Source organism: Miscanthus floridulus, chromosome 4, assembly GCF_019320115.1.
Source record: "Miscanthus floridulus cultivar M001 chromosome 4, ASM1932011v1, whole genome shotgun sequence".
Taxonomy (NCBI): Eukaryota; Viridiplantae; Streptophyta; class Magnoliopsida; order Poales; family Poaceae; genus Miscanthus; species Miscanthus floridulus.
The window spans coordinates 92,297,162-92,315,836 of record NC_089583.1 but is presented as its reverse complement, the minus strand read 5'-3'; the positions used below and the strand labels follow the sequence as shown (position 1 = coordinate 92,315,836).

At 43.4% G+C, this 18,675-nt stretch overlaps 1 protein-coding gene and 1 pseudogene across 1 annotated transcript; one reads left to right on the top strand and one right to left on the bottom strand.

The window, feature by feature from the left end:
- Nucleotides 1-51: 51 nt before the first annotated feature.
- On the bottom strand, nt 52-1,773 carry LOC136552123 (uncharacterized; annotated as a pseudogene).
- A 2,318-nt stretch (nt 1,774-4,091) lies between these two features.
- On the top strand, nt 4,092-12,176 carry LOC136550022 (BAG-associated GRAM protein 1-like). Its single transcript, XM_066541458.1, has 18 exons — nt 4,092-4,504; nt 4,620-4,661; nt 4,761-4,858; nt 5,736-5,811; nt 6,237-6,365; nt 6,449-6,495; nt 6,843-6,966; nt 7,062-7,170; nt 7,993-8,030; nt 8,127-8,226; nt 8,793-8,899; nt 9,101-9,244; nt 9,335-9,439; nt 10,386-10,532; nt 10,638-10,691; nt 10,831-10,894; nt 11,028-11,089; nt 11,595-12,176. Exons 1-18 carry the CDS (start codon nt 4,292-4,294, stop codon nt 11,727-11,729), a joined length of 1,794 nt encoding a protein of 597 aa, XP_066397555.1. The 5' UTR covers nt 4,092-4,291; the 3' UTR covers nt 11,730-12,176.
- The last annotated feature ends 6,499 nt before the right edge of the window (nt 12,177-18,675 follow it).

Genomic DNA, 18,675 nt, shown 5'->3' with positions numbered 1-18,675 from the left:
AGGCTCTGATTTCGAAACTAAAAACAAGGAATAGCAAGGAAATAACTCTAATATCGGAAGAACAAACTCAGACACCTGATCCCATCAGCGTTATGACTAGACATGTTATTCACAGGACAAACACCAGGGCAGTCCCTTAACATAATGGACTCTTAAGTCTTAAGACAACTTATTAACTTCACTAACTGTTACCTGCAAAAATCTCACCCGGAGGACAGAGAAGTTTGAATATTAAGTGTACTACTCGTGAGCATGGAAATTTTGAATGTTTAATCTTCAGCTTCAGCTACACACAAGAAGGGTAAACCCTATCAACTCGCAGCTTCCTGCCACCCGCCTCAGCGCCATTGAGCTCGTGGATAGCCCTCTCCCCATCCTCACGCCTCTTGAAAACAACAACGCCGAAGCCCATGCGGACTTCAGTCGTGCAGCCACAAATGTCATTCCTGAACCTGGGAACATCTCACATCAGCAGCCGCCCGAACGTGCTGAAGAGGTTCTCAAGCTCCCACACCCTGAAGCCCGCGGCAGGTTGCTCACGCGTATGAAACGCCGCAGGAACTTGCGATGATCCCTGGAGGTTATTCTGTGTTCTCCGAGAGGGCATTCTTCGCCTCTGCAGGTATCACCGAAATACCGCCCAAAGATGTAGTTGAAAGGGCAGAAGTGCTCCATGTGATTGTCAGCGTCATCTCCGCAGATGTAGCAGATGTCTTGCTCTGAGGACCTTTGGTAGGCCATGATACTAAACCGAATCATGCCAAGGTTCCATACTTCCACCTCTGTTGTCAGCAAGAACAAACGCCGACATATGTGTTAGATTTTGTCGCAATCAAGGCGGCTACTTATGCATCGTGTAATTACCATGTGGATAGTCCAAAGCACAAAGTGAAGCAAAACAATCAGAGGGTTTTGGTACTACTTATACATACATCATGTAGTTTTCTGTTTGTGGTCACCTAGTAGTATCAAATTTCTGTTCACTGGATTTTTTTAGTATCTGCATCCTCAATTTGCTTCAGACTATATGGGCCTTGTTGGTATTGCTTATCTTATATCTATCAAATAGTGAACTGTTTTCTGCAGGGGTCACAAGGAGCACTGGAATAACAACTAACGAAACAAAATGAAGTGCTATGATCTGGGTTTACTTCAAAGACCCATACATTAAATATAGAAAACAAACTAGATTTAAAGAATTAAGCCGGTAGATGCTAACTTGCAAAAACTAGAGATCGATATATGGTATTGCACGTGCCTTCGAGGAATATACTAGTACTGAAGATGGGCGCACGAAACAGCCAGATAGAGTTCTGACTGTTGAATGTTGATATGCACCACAATCAAGTGCTGAAGATGGGCGCACGAAACAGCCAGATAGAGTTCTGACTGTTGAATGTTGATATGCACCACAATCAAGTGCTGAAGATGGTAATTGTTGGGTAGGTCTACATACTACAACAGATCCATGAAAAACGAAGCAAACGAGATTCAACAAGAGTAAGGAAGCACCTTCCTGCGAGTGTCGCTTCCTCGAAATCCTCTTCCTCCTCGTTTTTGTGGGATTGTACATTGCTGACGCGTTTGCGTTTCTCCCCATGTATCCTGGCGGAGGCCATCCTCACCAATCCGGGTCTCCCCCAGCGGCGCTCGCGGCCGTAGCAAAACAAGAAGCGAGCGACACGGTCGGCGGCGCTAGGCGCTCAGCGGGGTCAAGGAAAGATCAGAGACCGGGGCGCCCCGCGCGCGGTTGGATGGATGCCCTAGGAGGGGATCCTGATGCTCAAGAGGAGAAAAGAAAAAGAAAGAAAGAAAAAAAACTCCCTCAACTACTGCTTAAATCAAATTTTGATACTAGATTCTTAGAAAAAACTCAGCTGACTGAGCGGTTTTGATTGATGTGTGTGTGGCACGTTAGTCGTCCTATACGACGTCACGCCAGCAATGAGAAAGGTAAATCAGACTTTCACGGTAGTTTAAAATATCAATTTGACTTTATGAAAAATTAGAAAAGTAATTTCGCAAAAAAATATTCAAACAAAATTATAAATTAGTAATTGCCATATTAAGATTAGTGTTGATAACAATAATATTACTATTGAAGCTAAATAATTAATTAATCTTATCTCATCTAACCAAACAAAAAATTGGCTCATCTTATCCTCACAACCAAATAACTAATATGAATGATCTCATCCCTGCAACAATGGATTGTTCCGTTCTATTCAACCTTATTCTCAAGTCTCGACATGTAAATTATATATTATCAAAATAATTTTATAGTGAATCTAAAAACATATATCATATATTGTTAACATATATTTTTAATATATTATGGTTAAGCATAAAAATAATTAACTTAGAACAAAACTAGTATGACATCTAATTTTAAGTACAACTTTGAGCTAAAGCATAATTCTGCATTTGTTTTTCGGACAAAAACACGTGTTGTACGGTTGTTGAGTGATTCTTAGTGTACTTTTGAAACCAGCAAAGTAATAATTACTTCATTTACTTACATGGTTTTGGGAAACAATCTATGACTTATTTGTTAGGCTACAATGAATAGAAAATATTTAGTCCAAACCACCTTCTTATTAGTAGAAATGTGAAATTTCCCTAGAAAACATACTTAGGAGTTTAAAAATAAAATGAAATGACACGCATTTATTAGTACATCTATAGATGTATATTTGTCACCAAACTTGAGATTCAAACTAATACTCCCTCCATTTTAAGTTATAAGATGTTTGACTTTTTAGATACATAATTTTTTGTTATGCACTTAGATATATATTATATCTAGATATATAGTAAAAATAATACATTTTAAAAAGCCAAGGCGCCTAACAATTTGGAAGGAGGGAATAGTTCCCAAGAGTGTAGGAGATGGAGAAGTTAACTAAAATTGAATTATTCTACCTCAAACTTTAATAGTTGTTCAAACAAATTCATAATTGCATAGGTCAGATTAAGATGAACTTTACATAAAAAAATATATGGCTCAATAAGATTTAGAACTTGCAGTTGGCAAGTCTTTTATCTGAAATTATTTAAAGTACCATTTTAAAAAAGTTCTTATATTTTAAAATTTAAAATTTAGATTTTTTTTATAACAATCTCAAATGTTATGTGATTATGTTATCACGATGAAATAAAAGTTTAGACAACCAAAATCATTTTTTTAAATAAAAAGACAAAATGCTCCGAATGGAAGCTACCGGGAACCTGCAGGTGCTCACCTCGTGGCTGTTTAGTTCCCAAAATTTTATAAAATTTTTTAAGATTCCTCGTCACATCGAATCTTTGGACGCATGCATGAAGCATTAAATATAAATAAAAAATAAAACTAATTACACAGTTTAGACGAAATTTATGAGACGAATCTTTTAAGCATAATTAGACTATGATTAGACACTAATTGTCAAATAACAATGAAAGTGCTATAGTACTATTTTCCAAAAAAATTCGCAAAGGGGTGTTTGGTTCCTACAGGAAAATTTTAGTCCCTGTCCCTATCGGATGTTTGGACACATGCATGAAGTATTAAATATAGACGAAAAAAATAACTAATTGCACAGATTGTGGCTAATTTGCGAGACGAATTTTTTAAGCCTAATTAGTCCATGATTTGACAATGTTGTGCTACAGTAAATATGTGCTAATAGCGGATTAATTAGGCTTAATAAATTCGTCTAATAAATTAGTCTCTATCTGTGTAATTAATTTTATAATTAACTCATATTTAGTTCTCCTAAATAGCATCCAAACATCCGATATGACATGGACTGAAATTTAGTCCAGGAAACAAACACCCCCTAAACCAGGCCGAAACCGGCTTCGACTTTGACAGGCCCGTCAACGGTCGCTGTAACATCGGCCCGGGGTCAGTTCCCACTCCCCAGGTCAACCGGCGTAGCCACGCAGGCGTTGTCGTGGGCCCATCGGACCAGCGTCGAAGTCCGTTATCTCCGGCGGTCCGGCCTCCGCAGATGGCAAACCGCACCGCATCACGATCCGCCTCCAGCCGTCCGATCCCACCGGAGACTGGACACGGCCTCTACAGGGTGGCCCCCCCGCGAGCCCGACCCGACCGCTCCCACCTTCTCCGCGACTCCGCCTCGTCGTCCCCCTGCATAACCACCACCTCCAGACCTCCTACCATTCCTTCGTCGCCCGGTCGCCCCTCGCCCCCGCCCCCGCCCCCATGGCCCTCGCGTGCGCACCCATACCGCTCCCGAAACCCTAGGGCGCGGCACGCACTGTCCTCGTGGGCGCGGGCGCAGGCGGCATGGCGCCGCAGGCCGCGGGGTCGGCCCCGGCGGTGGCGGCGCTCGGCTTCCTCCTCCCGACCTGCTGGGAGATCGAGGTCACGTGCGCCGCCGCGATGATCCTCGTCGCGCTCTACGCTGCCTACGAGCTCCTCAACCCGCGCCCCTGGCAGGCGACAGCGGCGGGCGACGCCGACGAGCTCCTCGTGCGGGGGCTAGACAGCACCGACAAGGTAACGGCTGCGTCTGTTTGCGTTTCGGAGAATTTGGGTCATTTGGTGCTGGTGATCACGGATACTGATGCCTTGATGTTCCGTTTGATGATGCGCTTGGATTGGATTGGGGCAGTCCAAGGGGGGTGCGAGCGGCCCCTCTGCGTATGTAGTGAAGGTGACCAGTGATCAGCTTTTGGCCTCCATTCTTTTCTGTGTCGTGCTGCCGGCAGTTGTTCTGGATGGTTTATGACTTGGATTGGATGTGTCTGTTCAGCTCGAATTGTTGGCTGCAAAAAATTTGATGGCGGCGAACTTAAATGGGACATCTGACCCGTATGCATTGATCACTTGTGGCGCAGAGAAGCGTTTCAGGTGATCATATTGATTCAATACTTTGAACCTGTTATTTTGATGATCTCAGTTGTTTTATTAACTATATAGCTTTTGAAGGAGTTCCATTTCTAGCTTATTCATCAATCTGAGAATTCTTGGACACTGTAATTTGTTTAGAAGCCATGTTCTATCTTCCCTTTGAGGGGACATACACCCAGAGAGCAAGTTGGTCTTGTTTTGGGCGAAAACTATTAATTGCTTGGTGTGTTTTTTTTATTGCACTGAAGTCAGATCCTCTGTAACTCCCACCGTTCCAAATTATAAGACGTTTTGGCTTTTCTTGATACATTGCTTTTAATATGTATTTAGACATAGTGTATATCTAAGTGCATAGCAAAAGCTATGTATCTAGAAAAAAACAAAACGTCTTATAATTTGAATGGATGTAGTACTTGAGAGTGCATACATGTTAAATAAGGTAGGTTCAAGGGAAAACTTTTTATGAATGAAACTTATTGTATGAGCTCATGGGTAATTAGAGAGAGATTTTATTCCCTGGCAATTTGGCCGTTTAGGATTCATCATTAGAGATAGGACAATACAGTTTTGGATCTAGCAGTTCCAAGCATAGGCTGTAAAGGAGAGGAAACAAGAGGCAACTGCCCCCAGGATTGTTTGAATGTTATGGAAATGGTGATGATTGCAGTAGGGTAACGTGTAAATGACGGATACACATGCTATCCTGAAAGTGTTCCATGGGAAAAGCAATGGTGGAAGGTGGACAGGGGAAACAACTTCAAATAACCATCCTTTAATATAACATAATATTAACCTCTTTGATAAACATATAGATTATAGATATATGTCACACAGCTAATGCTCAACTAGTCTAATCTATTTTTTTAACACCTTACAGCTCCATGGTTCCTGGCTCAAGAAACCCAATGTGGGGAGAGGAATTCAATTTTTCTGTTGATAGTCTTCCTGTAAAGGTTATTCTCAGTTCTCTCTCTTAGTTAGTTTGGTATCTTTTAAAAGATGCTATGTTTGTCCATCAGTCCATCACTGGTGTAGGAAAATATGACTAATAAGTAATCATAGTTCTGTATAGTTTACATAGTCAAATCACTAATGTACCATTCTTATGTTAAAAGAATTGCAGCTGCACTGTCGCACTACATCTACAACAATATTGTCATATATCTGTCATGGGTTTTGCAACTTTCCATTTTGCTTCTAATCCTGACAAAATTGTTGCGAATTCATGAGTTCATGTAGTGCAAACCCTGGATGTTTTTCCATTGTCTTGATGCATTTGTGCCTTCGGCCAATTATTCTGTTCCCATAAAAAGCTGTATGCCTAGGTTTTTTATGCATTTCCCTTGTTCCCATGTTTTCATTCTCTACACTTCCATAGATAAATGTCACGATATATGACTGGGACATTGTATGGAAAAGCACAATCCTTGGTTCTGTTACTGTTCCTGTTGAGTCTGAGGTACCGAGTGGACCAGTTTGGCATACACTTGACAGCACATCAGGCCAGGTGAGTGATTTCTGCAAAACCAGTTGGTTTCTGAGGTTAATTTTTTTTTTGTCACCGTGTTGTACTTTTTTTTGTATTGTCAGGTGTGTCTTCATATTAAAGTAATCAAGGTTCATGAAAGTTCCTCCAGGTTAAAATCTCACTCTATTTATTTAATTTAATCATTAAATCCTTAGCTTTCCTTTGTTCCTGTCATATTTTTTTTTTCACCGAAAAGCATGAATGTTTTATTCTGTTTGTCCAATTAGCAGGTTTGAACAGTTTTGGCATGTATGTTTTAGCTACTTGCTTCATTATTTTGCTTTGACTTTGTGAACATCAGAAGTGAAACTATAGTAGCAATTTATATCCGGTTCATCATGTAAAATATGATGTCCCTCACTTTGTACCTTATGTGGCCCAAATTCAAATTTTAAGTCTCCCGCTAAAATCAAGGTGAGGCTTCAATGTTTCTGATGTATCACTTCTCTGCTTTAGGGCTCTAAATAGCTCAGCTGAGGCTGGCGCTCGTAGAAGGATTTCCTTGGATAAGCAAGGTCCTACTGTAGTTCATCAAAAGCCAGGTCCTTTGCAGACAATTTTTGAACTACCTCCAGATGAGGTGGGTAACTGCTACAACTTCACTCATTCATGCATGTATCTAATACCAATGGTTCCAACTTGCAAGAGTTGTTGTTTCCTTCTTATTCCTTTCAGGTTGTTGACCACAGTTATTCATGTGCACTTGAGAGGTCATTTCTGTATCATGGACGCATGTATGTCTCTTCATGGCATATTTGCTTTCATTCAAACGTCTTTTTCAAAGCAAATCAAGGTTAGCTCACATCAAATTCTCAATTGTTATCCTTTGATTAAATATGTTTACCATAGATCCTTTGTTTGGAGCTTACTTGTTCATGTCTTTATGATAAAGTAGTCAAGTTTTTAACATCATGCTGATCTGAACTGCACATTCCATCTAACAGACACTTTGATGATCATGAGATTATGGCAGATTCTGATAACTGTTTGTAGTTTCTGTTGAAGAGCCGCAACATTACTGGGGCCCACCGTTTTTTCAAATTAAATCAGAAACTTGTGTTAGCTCTCAGTCAACAGCATAGCATAATAATTGGGAAACACTAACATGTCAGTTTGTGGGGAGCAATACACGTTCCAAGTGATATCCCTTTACTCTTTGTTATTCAATGGTGTTGTAGTTAAAAATTATTTGACCTAGTCCTCTTGATTGAGATTCTACAGAAACCAAAACTAAATTGGCTATGTTTTCAAATAGCCCATTGAAAATTGTACATACTGCCTAAATGCCTCGCGCTATTCTAATATTTCCATCATTCATGAATGAAATGGTTGTTTACCGTATGTGTTAGCTATCGTTTGAGAAACTATTGCTTGCATCTTAGGAATATTTCCATCATTTCTATTTTTTGTGTTACTATTACCGTGGCTTCCAGTTTTCTGGCAAATTACTTTCCATGCACCAGTTCTCTTCCTGATTTTGTTTGATGAAGCTTATGGATGCTGCTTTTTTTTTCTCCTGTAAAGCATATTCATATATAATAACTTGTTTGTACATAAATTTATTTTCTTAATTTCATTTGTGTGACTAAAACATCTTTTCTTCCCTATATAAAGGTTGTGATTCCTTTGAGAGATATTGACGAGGTAATTCATATTCCGCTCCTGTTCTACTATGTCCGATAATTTTCGTAATGCACACATTTAATGTGCCATCTGTTTCTTTGGTTACAAACACTGCAGATAAGGAGAAGTCAGCATGCAGTTATTAATCCAGCTATTACAATATTTCTTCGAATGGGCGCTGGAGGATTTGGTGTTCCTCCATTAGGATGTCCAGATGGTAAAATCTTCATAATATATGAGTGGTTCTTAAATCAATGGACCCCTGCATGTCCTTTTTTTTTCCTGATCCACTATACACAAAGCATTGATACAAGTAATAAGTACCAAAGGTCTACATTATCAAAAAGAAGAGCAAAAAAGTACAGGGCCTACAGGACCAAATGGATGTCTGAAAAGTGAAAACAATCGTGAAACAGAATTATTACTCTGAATCGGGTTGGGAAGGAGCCACAGGAATTTAATGGGTGATCTCTCTTTTAGCAGACTTATCCTCTACAAGCATTCTTTTATCTATTCTTGTGGGGGTGGGTTGACTTATCAAAGATGCACCTATGTCTGTGAACTCAGATGTTAACACCCCCATAGTGATCAAAATCCTTTCTGATTATGCAATTCTTAATAAGCTGATAAACCCCATTTCCTGGCCCTACAAGTCCTGCATGATCTCTATAGCATAAAAACCATACCATACAGTTTATGTAGACTGCAAAAAGGACTGCTAACAGCAATTAGATAAGACAGTGTCGTGGTTGCTACATATCATGTTTCCCTTTTTTTTTGTAGGAAGAGTCAGGTACAAATTTGCATCGTTTTGGAACAGAAACCATACATTTAGAGCATTGCAGCGAGCTGTGAAGAACTTCAAAATGATGATAGAGGCTGAGAAACAGGTACAGCAATATGTGTGTGATACACTAGATCCTTACTTTTAAATTATAGCCTTAGAGTGCGTCTGCATATCTGCAGCCTTACTGTCGCGCACTAGTTTTGAAGGTGTCTTTGTTGATTTTGCCGTTTGTGATATAAGTTTTATCTCCACATTCCACAAACATTCCTCAGATTTGATAGCCTTTTTAACATTTGGATTCCAGGAACGTGCTCAGTCTGCATTACGTGCACACAGTAGTTCAAGAAAAACTAGCAAGCAGGAGATAAATGTCCCAGAAGATTGTGCTGCATTAACAGGGCAGTTACAACCTTTTGTTAAAGAAGAAGTTTTGGTCCCTGTATTCAATGTAATAAAGAACATTATTTTAGCCTCACGATTTTCTTTAATGGTCTAGCTTTGTAATTGGTAACTGATCCTTAACTGTTCATGATTTCAGGGAACTTTTCCATGTACTGCAGAGCAGTTCTTTAGTATTCTTTTAAGTGATGATTCGAATTACATAACAGAGTATCGAACAGATCGGAAGGATAAAGATATAAATGTAAGTATCCAGCACATTGCCAGCCTTTTGCACATATAGTACATTCTATACGACCAACTTATTCTCAATCCTTGTATTCTTTTGTATTAGAGAATTTCCACAAAGTTGTTTGATAGAAATCGGTACATTATCATAATATGTCAAATAGAGTAGGTGGTCATACTTTTAAAAAAAAAATTAATATCCAACTGAGCAAAAGATGTCCATCCTGCGCCTCTTTTAATAATTTTGTACTTTAGTACTGGTGATTTTGTCATTGAAATTTTCAGGTTTTGTTATTGAAAATTTCTAAATTTCATGTTTAGGACATCTTTCAATACTAGTGATTTTAGAGCTGCTAGGACACAATGTGGAGCTGCCAATTACTATAGATCTATCAGCTTTATAACCCCAGCCCCATTCTGCCGTTGTCTATGTGTTATGTATTCTAAAAAGGTTGTCTTCTATGATTTATGAATAATTCAGGTAGCATTCGCGGGATCAGTAATTTGGGTTCCTACTTCCTAGTGGATATCAAGCTTTGGGTGGTCTCATCTTATGAAGATAGTTTATTTACAAACTTTGAGTTAAGATATTTTAGTCTGTTGTCAAGGTGGCATGTATGGCTCCACTGAACCTACAATATGTCACCATCCTGTTGTAAATATATATATATATATATATATATATGTCGCCATCCTGTTGGTAGCCACCCTCCTATTGAATTTCAAAATTAAATTTCTCTCCATTAGGCTGGCCTATCCCATATGCACTCCAAATGGATTTATCCAAAGGAAGCATATGTACTGATCATCCTCCAGGCATATTTTTATTGTGGGTTAACCTTCCACCTCTTACTTCATAAAAAAAAACCTTACACCTCTTACCAGTTTATGTGATCAGCAAGCTGAATGGCTTTGGTTTTCTTTTACTTCATATTCTGCGCTAAAATGTTGCTTTTCTGCAGCTGGGCCAATGGCACGTCGCAGATGAGTATGATGGCCAGGTGAGGGAACTTAATTGTAAATCAATATGCCATAGTCCAATGTGCCCTCCTTATTCAGCGATGACAGAGTGGCAGCATATAGTTCTTTCAGCTGACAAAATGGATCTGGTATGTTTCTACCTGTACAACAGAATGTTCCATTATGGTAGATAATAGTTCTTGGTAGTTTGCTTGATGTCATAAGTAATATTGATCTCTCGCCATTATTTGTAGGTATTTGAGACAGTACAGCAAGTACATGATGTTCCATTTGGTTCCTTCTTTGAGGTACTTATGGAAAATATTGGTTACAGTTTCCTGCCCTCTCTTTCATTTTTGTAGATCTGAGAGCATTTTTCAGTGCTACAAATCCTACAATAACAGTTATCTTCCAATAGTGTAGTGATTCTGCTATGTTACCTTTCAGGTGCATTGTAGGTGGTCTGTGAAAACTATCAGTTCTAGCTCGTGCAGTCTCAACATAAGTGCTGGTCGGTGATTTCTTCTGACCCCTTTGTCTAGCTCATGTGCTGTCCTATTTCTTTTCTGTGACAGCTTTTCTCTACTTAAGGTGCAATGAAATTTAATGATTTTATGAATACAATCGCCATGCTGTATTTTCAGGTGCACATTTCAAGAAATGGTGCATAATGCAGTCTAAGATAAAGAGTGGTGCTGTGGATGAGGTATGCATTTGTATTTACTGAGCTTTTGTATGTATGATATTTTGTTGTGAATTTAATCCAATTGTCTTCAAACTTTAACACATACAATTCATATAGCTTGTGCTAATTTGTGGAGTTCTAGTACATTCTAACTAGGCATGATCACGTACAGATACAGGTGTAAAAAGAATGATCTACCTTCTTATCATAGCTCCAGTGCATGAGATTCTCAGCTATTCACTTAAAATTCATGTACAGCTTCGTTGATGAGATTGTCAGCTAGGACAACATGAGCAAGCATGTTTATCCTCGAAATATTCTATGTAGCTTTTGCTGGTTTGCAAGTTGTAGGAGTAGTACACATGAGCATACATAGTGTTGCAGCAACAGAAGTATTTCAGGAGAGTGCAAAATATGAGTTTACAGAATACTCTGCTTCTTTAATTTCCGCATGCCATAACTTCTAGAAAGTACATAAAACCCTTGATTCTCAGAGTTCACTTCATTTTGTTGTGAAATCGTGCAGTTGAAGAAAGAAGTCAAGGAAATGTTAGACTTTGCACAGGGGTATATGCTCAAAGTTAGGTCTCCTGACCAAGAGAACAGTAATCTCGCCCAACAAGACAACATGGCACCGGATGCAGTGCCTGGTGATCAATAATTATTTCAGGTTGTGCCTCCTGATTTAGAGTGACAACCGCCATCACATGACAATGAATTCTGATGTTATACACAGAAGGGCAGGTGGACCTGTAACTAGTCCACATGAACCACATCTAACATGTTAAGCTAACTTCCAAAAGAATGGGTGGACCGTGTAGCGTGTAAACTTCTTTTCGTGTAATTTCTCTATCCATTCTGGCAGTTTGGCTGATGTATATAGTTGTAAAAACAAGTAATATATAGTGCTGACTGCGGACAGGTCACCGTGTGTTGTTCGAAGATAAAGAAAGAAACAAAAGGGAAATATTTGCCCCGGAACCATCAGAACTTGTGCAGTGTACATTCTGTAGTCACTGGGCCTATGTTGTACAAATAAAGGATGTCCTAAAAACAACTTTGCAACATTTCATAAGAATTTGTTAAGTAACGAGCACCAGATTTCAAATGTCACATTTCTATCTAGTTGGGTGATACTTCGATCAATTTGCAAGTTTCTGAAGATATATGAGAGGAATTTGCAAGTTTCTGATGATATATGAGAGGATGCTTGCAGTTCAAATTTATATATATGCCTATAGGGAGGATGACAAGTGGGCCCATGGCTACCAATGTCTAACGGCCTGAAAATTTGTATGCATTTCCTTACTCCGATCACCCCAACTAAAGAGAAAAAAAAAATAAGATGGACATATCCCTCTCAAATCTCAACTAAACACAGAACATGACCAACTCATCCTAAAATCATAATGAAGCTATCCTGTCTCAAAAAGTCAAAATGACCCCAAACCAAGCATATGCTAAACCTGCAAAGCTGATCATGTCGAGAAATGGCGGCAGAGCTATGAGCTGTCCAACGAGATTGCTTGCACGCTCTCCCTATGAATTGTTGCGTCTCCATGTTGTTCATCTTGATCTTGTTGACATCTCTCTCAATGAGCGAGACAGTCAAGCTATTGCCGCTTACCAGTAGAACCGCTGAGATGCCGCATCAGCGACCAGGTGTGAACTAAGAAATCCGTTGAAATGTTTTGAAATGTATATTTTTTCTCTTTGATCAGAGGTGCTATATGAAAAAATCTTTTGAAGGAGAATGGAATGGTTAAATCGAAACTACTGGAGGAACAAATTTTCCATAGCAATAACTGAGGCTCATAGAATATGAGGTCCTTGGAACAGTATATTTGATTGCAGGGACAACTGAGTATGACTAGGGATTTTTCTATGGTGGTAGAGTGGGTCCAAATAGATTAAAGAGGATGACGACTTCCACTTTTCCAAATTATTTCTAGTCAAGAATCCTTTGTAGATAAAAATGAATAGTACCGGTACTTGGAGGGGAAAAAAAAGCTCACCACAAGTACGCAAGAATGGCAAAAGCAGTACGAATGGAAATGTATTTAGGCACTTTACGAATTAAAGATGATGGCGATTGCCATTTATCCAAATTATTTCTTCCTGTATTTTTTTTTGAGAATTACACGGTACAACGTAGACGCTCACCACGTACACACATACTTATCCCTATAAATACACGTACGCAACCCGGTGGCATGCCGGACCCGCACGTAAATTCCGCGCGCGCATGTGGTGCGTGGCGGTGGTGGTGGCTGCCGCCCGCCGACCGCAAGGGCTGCATCGGACGTCCGGTGACAGGTGCCGACCGCCGAGCAGCAGCAGTCGAGCAGCGCGATGCCACGGTCACCGCGGAGACAAAGACGAGAGGCAGCATGCGGACGGACGGAGGGCCGGCGTGCCGGGTCGAGACGGGGCGGCCGTGCATTGCAATGACCGTTGACGGGACGTCGTCTACCACTTAAAGTATAGTGTTGATAAATTCTAAATAAATTAAAAAAAATGCGAGCACCTGTTCTAAGTCAAAGACTTAAACCGGGTGAGCAGATTTCACCATAAGAAACCCAACCAACTGAAGTACGATCAATTTGCTTCTTCCTTGAATAATTAATAGTCTTTTCATTCGAATATGCTATCCAATAGTTCTCCGTTGCACCGTGTAACAGATTGTTCACATTCGCAGTTTCGCACTACACGCGAGCTACATAGCGCAGCGCAGGGAAACATGAAACATGTATCAGTCTGGATCCGCTGGCCCCGGGCCCATTCTGGGCCGCGGCGGCATTGAAGATTTGAAAGCCTTTCCGTCCGGAGGCGCCGGGCGCGGGCGCTGCTCCCTGTCGCCTGCGCCGACGCCGGCAGGCAGCACAGCACACAGCACTCCATGTGCCCGGAGTCGAGGCCACCGGGCTGGTGGTCCGGGCACTTGGCCATCCGTTGGTCAGGTTCAGGCATCATCATCAGATCTTAGCGCTGGGCCAGGTCACTGAATGCAAACATGCATTGTTCAGTCGGCTGTCCCTGTTCAGACTTCAGACACTGTTCAGGCACGAGTAGGAGGATTGGAAACGAGCGATTTTTGCTTCAAAGTTTGCTTGCTCTCTTCGCGGTTTGCCCAGCGGCCAGCGAGCACTGCACGGCAACGTACCGTGTGTGTTTTTGCCCCCACCGCTCACTGGCGGCTAGTACTCCTCCGTACGCCATAACTCGAGAGACCAGACCATGACCAACGTCACCGTCGAAAGCTGTAGCAGCACGACTTTGGGACCCAATAAATTTCTGGTGAAATGAGGAATGATGGGCCGACGAAAACTCACGCTCCACATTAAAATCTGTTGTGAACATGGAAGAGTACCATGAGAATTGCGAGCCTGGGGCCTTGTTTAGATCACCTCTAAATTTCAAGTTTTTTCACTCTCTTTTCATCACATTAATTTTTAGCCGCTTACATGGAGCATTAAATGTAGATAAAAAAATAACTAATTATACAGTTTAGTTCGAAATCACGAGATGAATCTTTTGAGCTTAGTTGGTCCACGATTGGACAATATTTACCAAATAAGACGAAAGTGCTACTATTTATCGGGTTGAAATTTTTTACAATCTAAACATGGCCTAGGTGCAGTACAATCACTACAGGCTACAGCAACCTTGATCCTTTCATTTTCGAGAAATTTCTTCAACTTTACTGGAAAAAGTCTAGTTAGTAGCACTTTTTGTTTTGGTGAAAGGCTCAACTTAGCAGCACTATGAAAACCGAATGATTTTAATGTCGGCACAAACGATTCGTTCAGCTCTAGTTGAGCAGGCGATAGGCAGTAGCATATTTTAGTCGCAGGTTGCATTTCATGCAGGAATTTCCTTCTTTGCCTACCGTGTGTTTGGATGGAGGGACGAGGTGGGATGGAACGGGACGGTCCTGGGACGACTGATGTTTGGTTGGGAGTTTCTCGGGAGCGAGGACGTCCCACTCGGGAATATTCGCATGAGATTCGGGTTCACTCTGTCCCCTCAGATTTCTCGGACGGGGGCCGTCCCAAGTGGGACGAGGCGCTCGCTGGCCGGCGTGGAAGAAGAGAGGAGAAGGTGAGCAGAGGGGGGGCAAGGTCCGACCACGGCTAGCCTCAGGCGCCGCCGCCTGCTGCGCGGGTGAGCTCCTGGCCCCGCGGCCGCGCGGGCGAGTTACGGCCCCGCCGATGCTGAAGAAGAGGTCGAGGGTTTCCATGGGAGCGGCCACCGGTGCTGAAGAAGAGGGCGGCGAGGCTCCAGTCGCGGCCACCGCGCGAGGGATCCGGTCGCCGGAGGGCGGCGGCGCGAGGGTTTTGCGCGAGCGGCGTCAGCGGTGCGAGGGTTTCGCGCGAGCGGCGTCAGCGGCGCGAGGCTCCGCGCACAGGCGGCGACGCGAGGCTCGGACGCGGGCGGCGGCGGCGGCGCGAAGTGCTGCGCGCGGGCGGGCCGAGCGCTAGGAGGCAGGAGCTAGGCGGCGGCGGCGCGGAGTGCTGCGCGCAGGGCGGGACCTCTGTCTCTGTGCGGTTGGGGACGATGGAGATAAGGGAGAAGAAAGAAAAAGAAAAAAAACTGATAAGTGGGCCCCATATGTCAGCAGCTCATCCCACTTTTATTGTCTCTCAACCAAACAAAAAATAGGTCAATCCTATTTTCCCTCAACCAAACAAAAAATAGACTCGTCCCGTCCCACAAAACAGAGGCAGGACCATCCCACCCCACATTGTCTCTCAACCAAACGCTACCCTAAAGTGCAAGCGAGCGGAGTCAGATACCTTACACTACGCCCCCCCCCCCTACCCCCCCCCACCCCCACCCTACCCCTGTTGCATTGGCACACGGCCATACGGCCGTCCGGCAGCATGGGCAGCGGGGGGGGGGGGGGGCATTCCCCGGCCCAGTGGGGCTAGTTTCTGCGGCAGATAGAGAGAAAACCCATGTACCGCAAGATTTGATGTGATAGTTTAGGATGAAAATTTTTAGGAACTAAATCAGACCTAAGTCCAAGTGAACAGTGCTTTAAAAGGCCGTTGGCGGCCCATTCCGCGTCGACGGCTCGACGTCCCACTGTCGCCCTGCCACCTCGCGTAAACAAGACTGCGGCCATGTTTAGTTACGCTTGGAATCGGCGCCGCCAAAATTTTTCTGGTACTGTAGCGCATTGTAGCGTTTTGTTTGTATTTGGTAATAATTGTCCGATCATTGACTAATTAGGCTCAAAACGTTCGTCTCGAAAGTACAACCAAACTGTGTAATTAGTTTTTGATTTCGTCAACATTTAGTACTACATGCATATACTACAAGTTTGATGTGACGGGAAATCTTCTTTTTGCATAGTATAGTGTGAAAGTTCGGATTTGGTGGGAACTAAAGATGGCCTGCGCTCGACGCCTCGACCAGAGGGCGGCAGCAGCCAGCACCCCAGCAGCCTCCTCCTGCTCCTGCACGCAGCGCCGTCGTCGTCGTCTAGCCGTTGTCTGCTCGTGCGCGGTTACCAGCGCGAGCTCCTCACCACGTTGTTCTTGTTCGTTCAGACTTCAGACTTCAGATTCAGACTCGCGATCAGAGATTTGCCGGCGCCAGAGATGCACGCCAAACGAACTCGCTCGATAACCGTAACGGGGGGCTCGAATCTTGTCTTGTTCTTTGTACCATCAGGCGTGCGTAGCAGTAGCATCATCTCCTTGGCATTTGGCCACAAGGTCATCCAACGTCACATGATTCTCTACTAGCTGCTGACACTGACGGGTTCAGACTTGCTCGCGCGGCGCTTCATCACAGTTGGACGCACACGTCACGCAACCACCTCGTCTCGGTCCCACTCCCACCTCAGGCTCTGCCGCGGCGCGCGTGTTTCCGGGCCCGGGGCGGCGGGGCCGGTCAGATGGCGTGGCGCTTTCGCCGGCGCTAGCGCACGAGCCCCACGCGGTCCATGGATCACGCCCGCGCGCATGTATGTGGACCGTGGAGCGTGGACGCAGGCGCAGCTGCTGTGTGTGGTGTGCGCCGGTGCCCGTGCCGTGCCCCCAGGTCCACCAGGTGCATTGCAATGCACGGCCGCCCCCGTCTTCCCCCGACGAGACCCGGCACGCCGGCCCTCCGTCCGTCCGCATGCTGCCTCTCGTCTTTCAACTTATTCGTGTGTTATTTCCGCCAGGGAACAAATCAGCATCAGCCGAGCACGGTCGGCGGGCGGCGGCCACCACCACCGACCCGAGAAAGGCGTGCGTGTCCTTACCAACAACTACAGCAAAGCAGCTTCACTCGCTCTAGTCGCTGACCGACCCTTTCGCTTGGTCCACCACATGTGTTCCAAAGATGGCAACTAGTACTAGAGAGCAAATGTAATAACCATCTAGAAAATGATACGGAATTATGAATCAGGAAGTGAATGTGCCGGCCGGCACTGTCAGAAAAAACACACACGTAGGAGTAGTATATTCAAATGAATTGCGTCACTAAGGTCCTTTTTTTATCTCCCCAGTTTAAAGAATTTGGATTTTAGAAACTGGGTGGCTAAACACTCCTAGTTTTTATCAGATCCTTAAAAACTATGAAGCTATTGATATCCAGTGTTTACGATTTATAGAGCAATAAATGAACAATATTATTAAAAACTAGGGGATCAAAACACCCTACCAATTTTTGCTCACAATCCAGATTTTAGAATCTAAAGGCAAAAACTAAATTTTAAGAATCCAAAACTTATCCAAACATGCCCTAAGCAGATGGACGTACACCTACAATGTACTGCTTCCACCTGGCTACCCGTGGGCATCTTATCGTCCCTCGACCACATGACTCCACCATGGTTGCAGCAAGGCGGCGGTTGGTTGAAGAAGAAAAAACAGGGCAGGTGGAGTAGGCCACGACGGTACGACTGTTCCGCGTCGATTAGCAGTAGCGTCGTAAATGATCGTAAATTTCTAACCGAAATAATATTTTTCTCTCACATAAACCAGCCAGCAGTACTTCTTCATAAACCAGCAACGATATGATCAGCCAACCGAAGAGGCTAATCGACCGGCCGGCGCGGCATTACGCGGGGTGGTTACGGGGTGCCAATCACTCGCCGGCTTCGTCGCCGTCGTCGTCGTCGCTAATCAATTCAATTCAATCGGTGGCGGCAGCAGGACCGGGCATTGCTACTGCCCCGGCCACTGTTCGGATTCGGATCCCCTCGTGCACAAGCACAAGATGAACGGTACACTGTACATTACGGATCCCTACCATGTTGCGACTATTAATTACGTACGTAAGTAATAACACGGGAATTCGGATCCGAGGCGTGGAGAACTCGTTGCCAAATCAAGCTTGGTGTCGAATTCAATCGCGGGAGATTTGTGCAAAATCAGAGGAAGGGATGGGGGCTGCTCTCTTTTCTGCTCGTCTCTTTTTCGAAACAAAGGCTTGTTCGTCTGGCTTAATTTAGACTGAAACTGATTGAAAATATTGTTCTAGCTGAATTATTGTGAGAAAAAAATAGAGGAACCTGCTCTCCCAATGCCCAAACGGCCAAGCTTGTCTGCCCCCCTTGGCCTTGGCCCGAGGAAAGCAACGGCTCACCGCAACAGTTACCCCACGGC

Excerpts from the sequence above, each read along its gene's own strand:
- LOC136550022 (XM_066541458.1), top strand. The coding sequence starts at position 4,292 with ATGGCGCCGCAGGCCGCGGGGTCGGCCCCGGCGGTGGCGGCGCTCGGC. Across the intron at positions 6,496-6,842 it reads GTTCATGAAAGTTCCTCCAG|GGCTCTAAATAGCTCAGCTG; the intron begins GTTAAAATCTCA and ends TCTCTGCTTTAG. Across the intron at positions 8,227-8,792 it reads TCCATTAGGATGTCCAGATG|GAAGAGTCAGGTACAAATTT; the intron begins GTAAAATCTTCA and ends TTTTTTTTGTAG.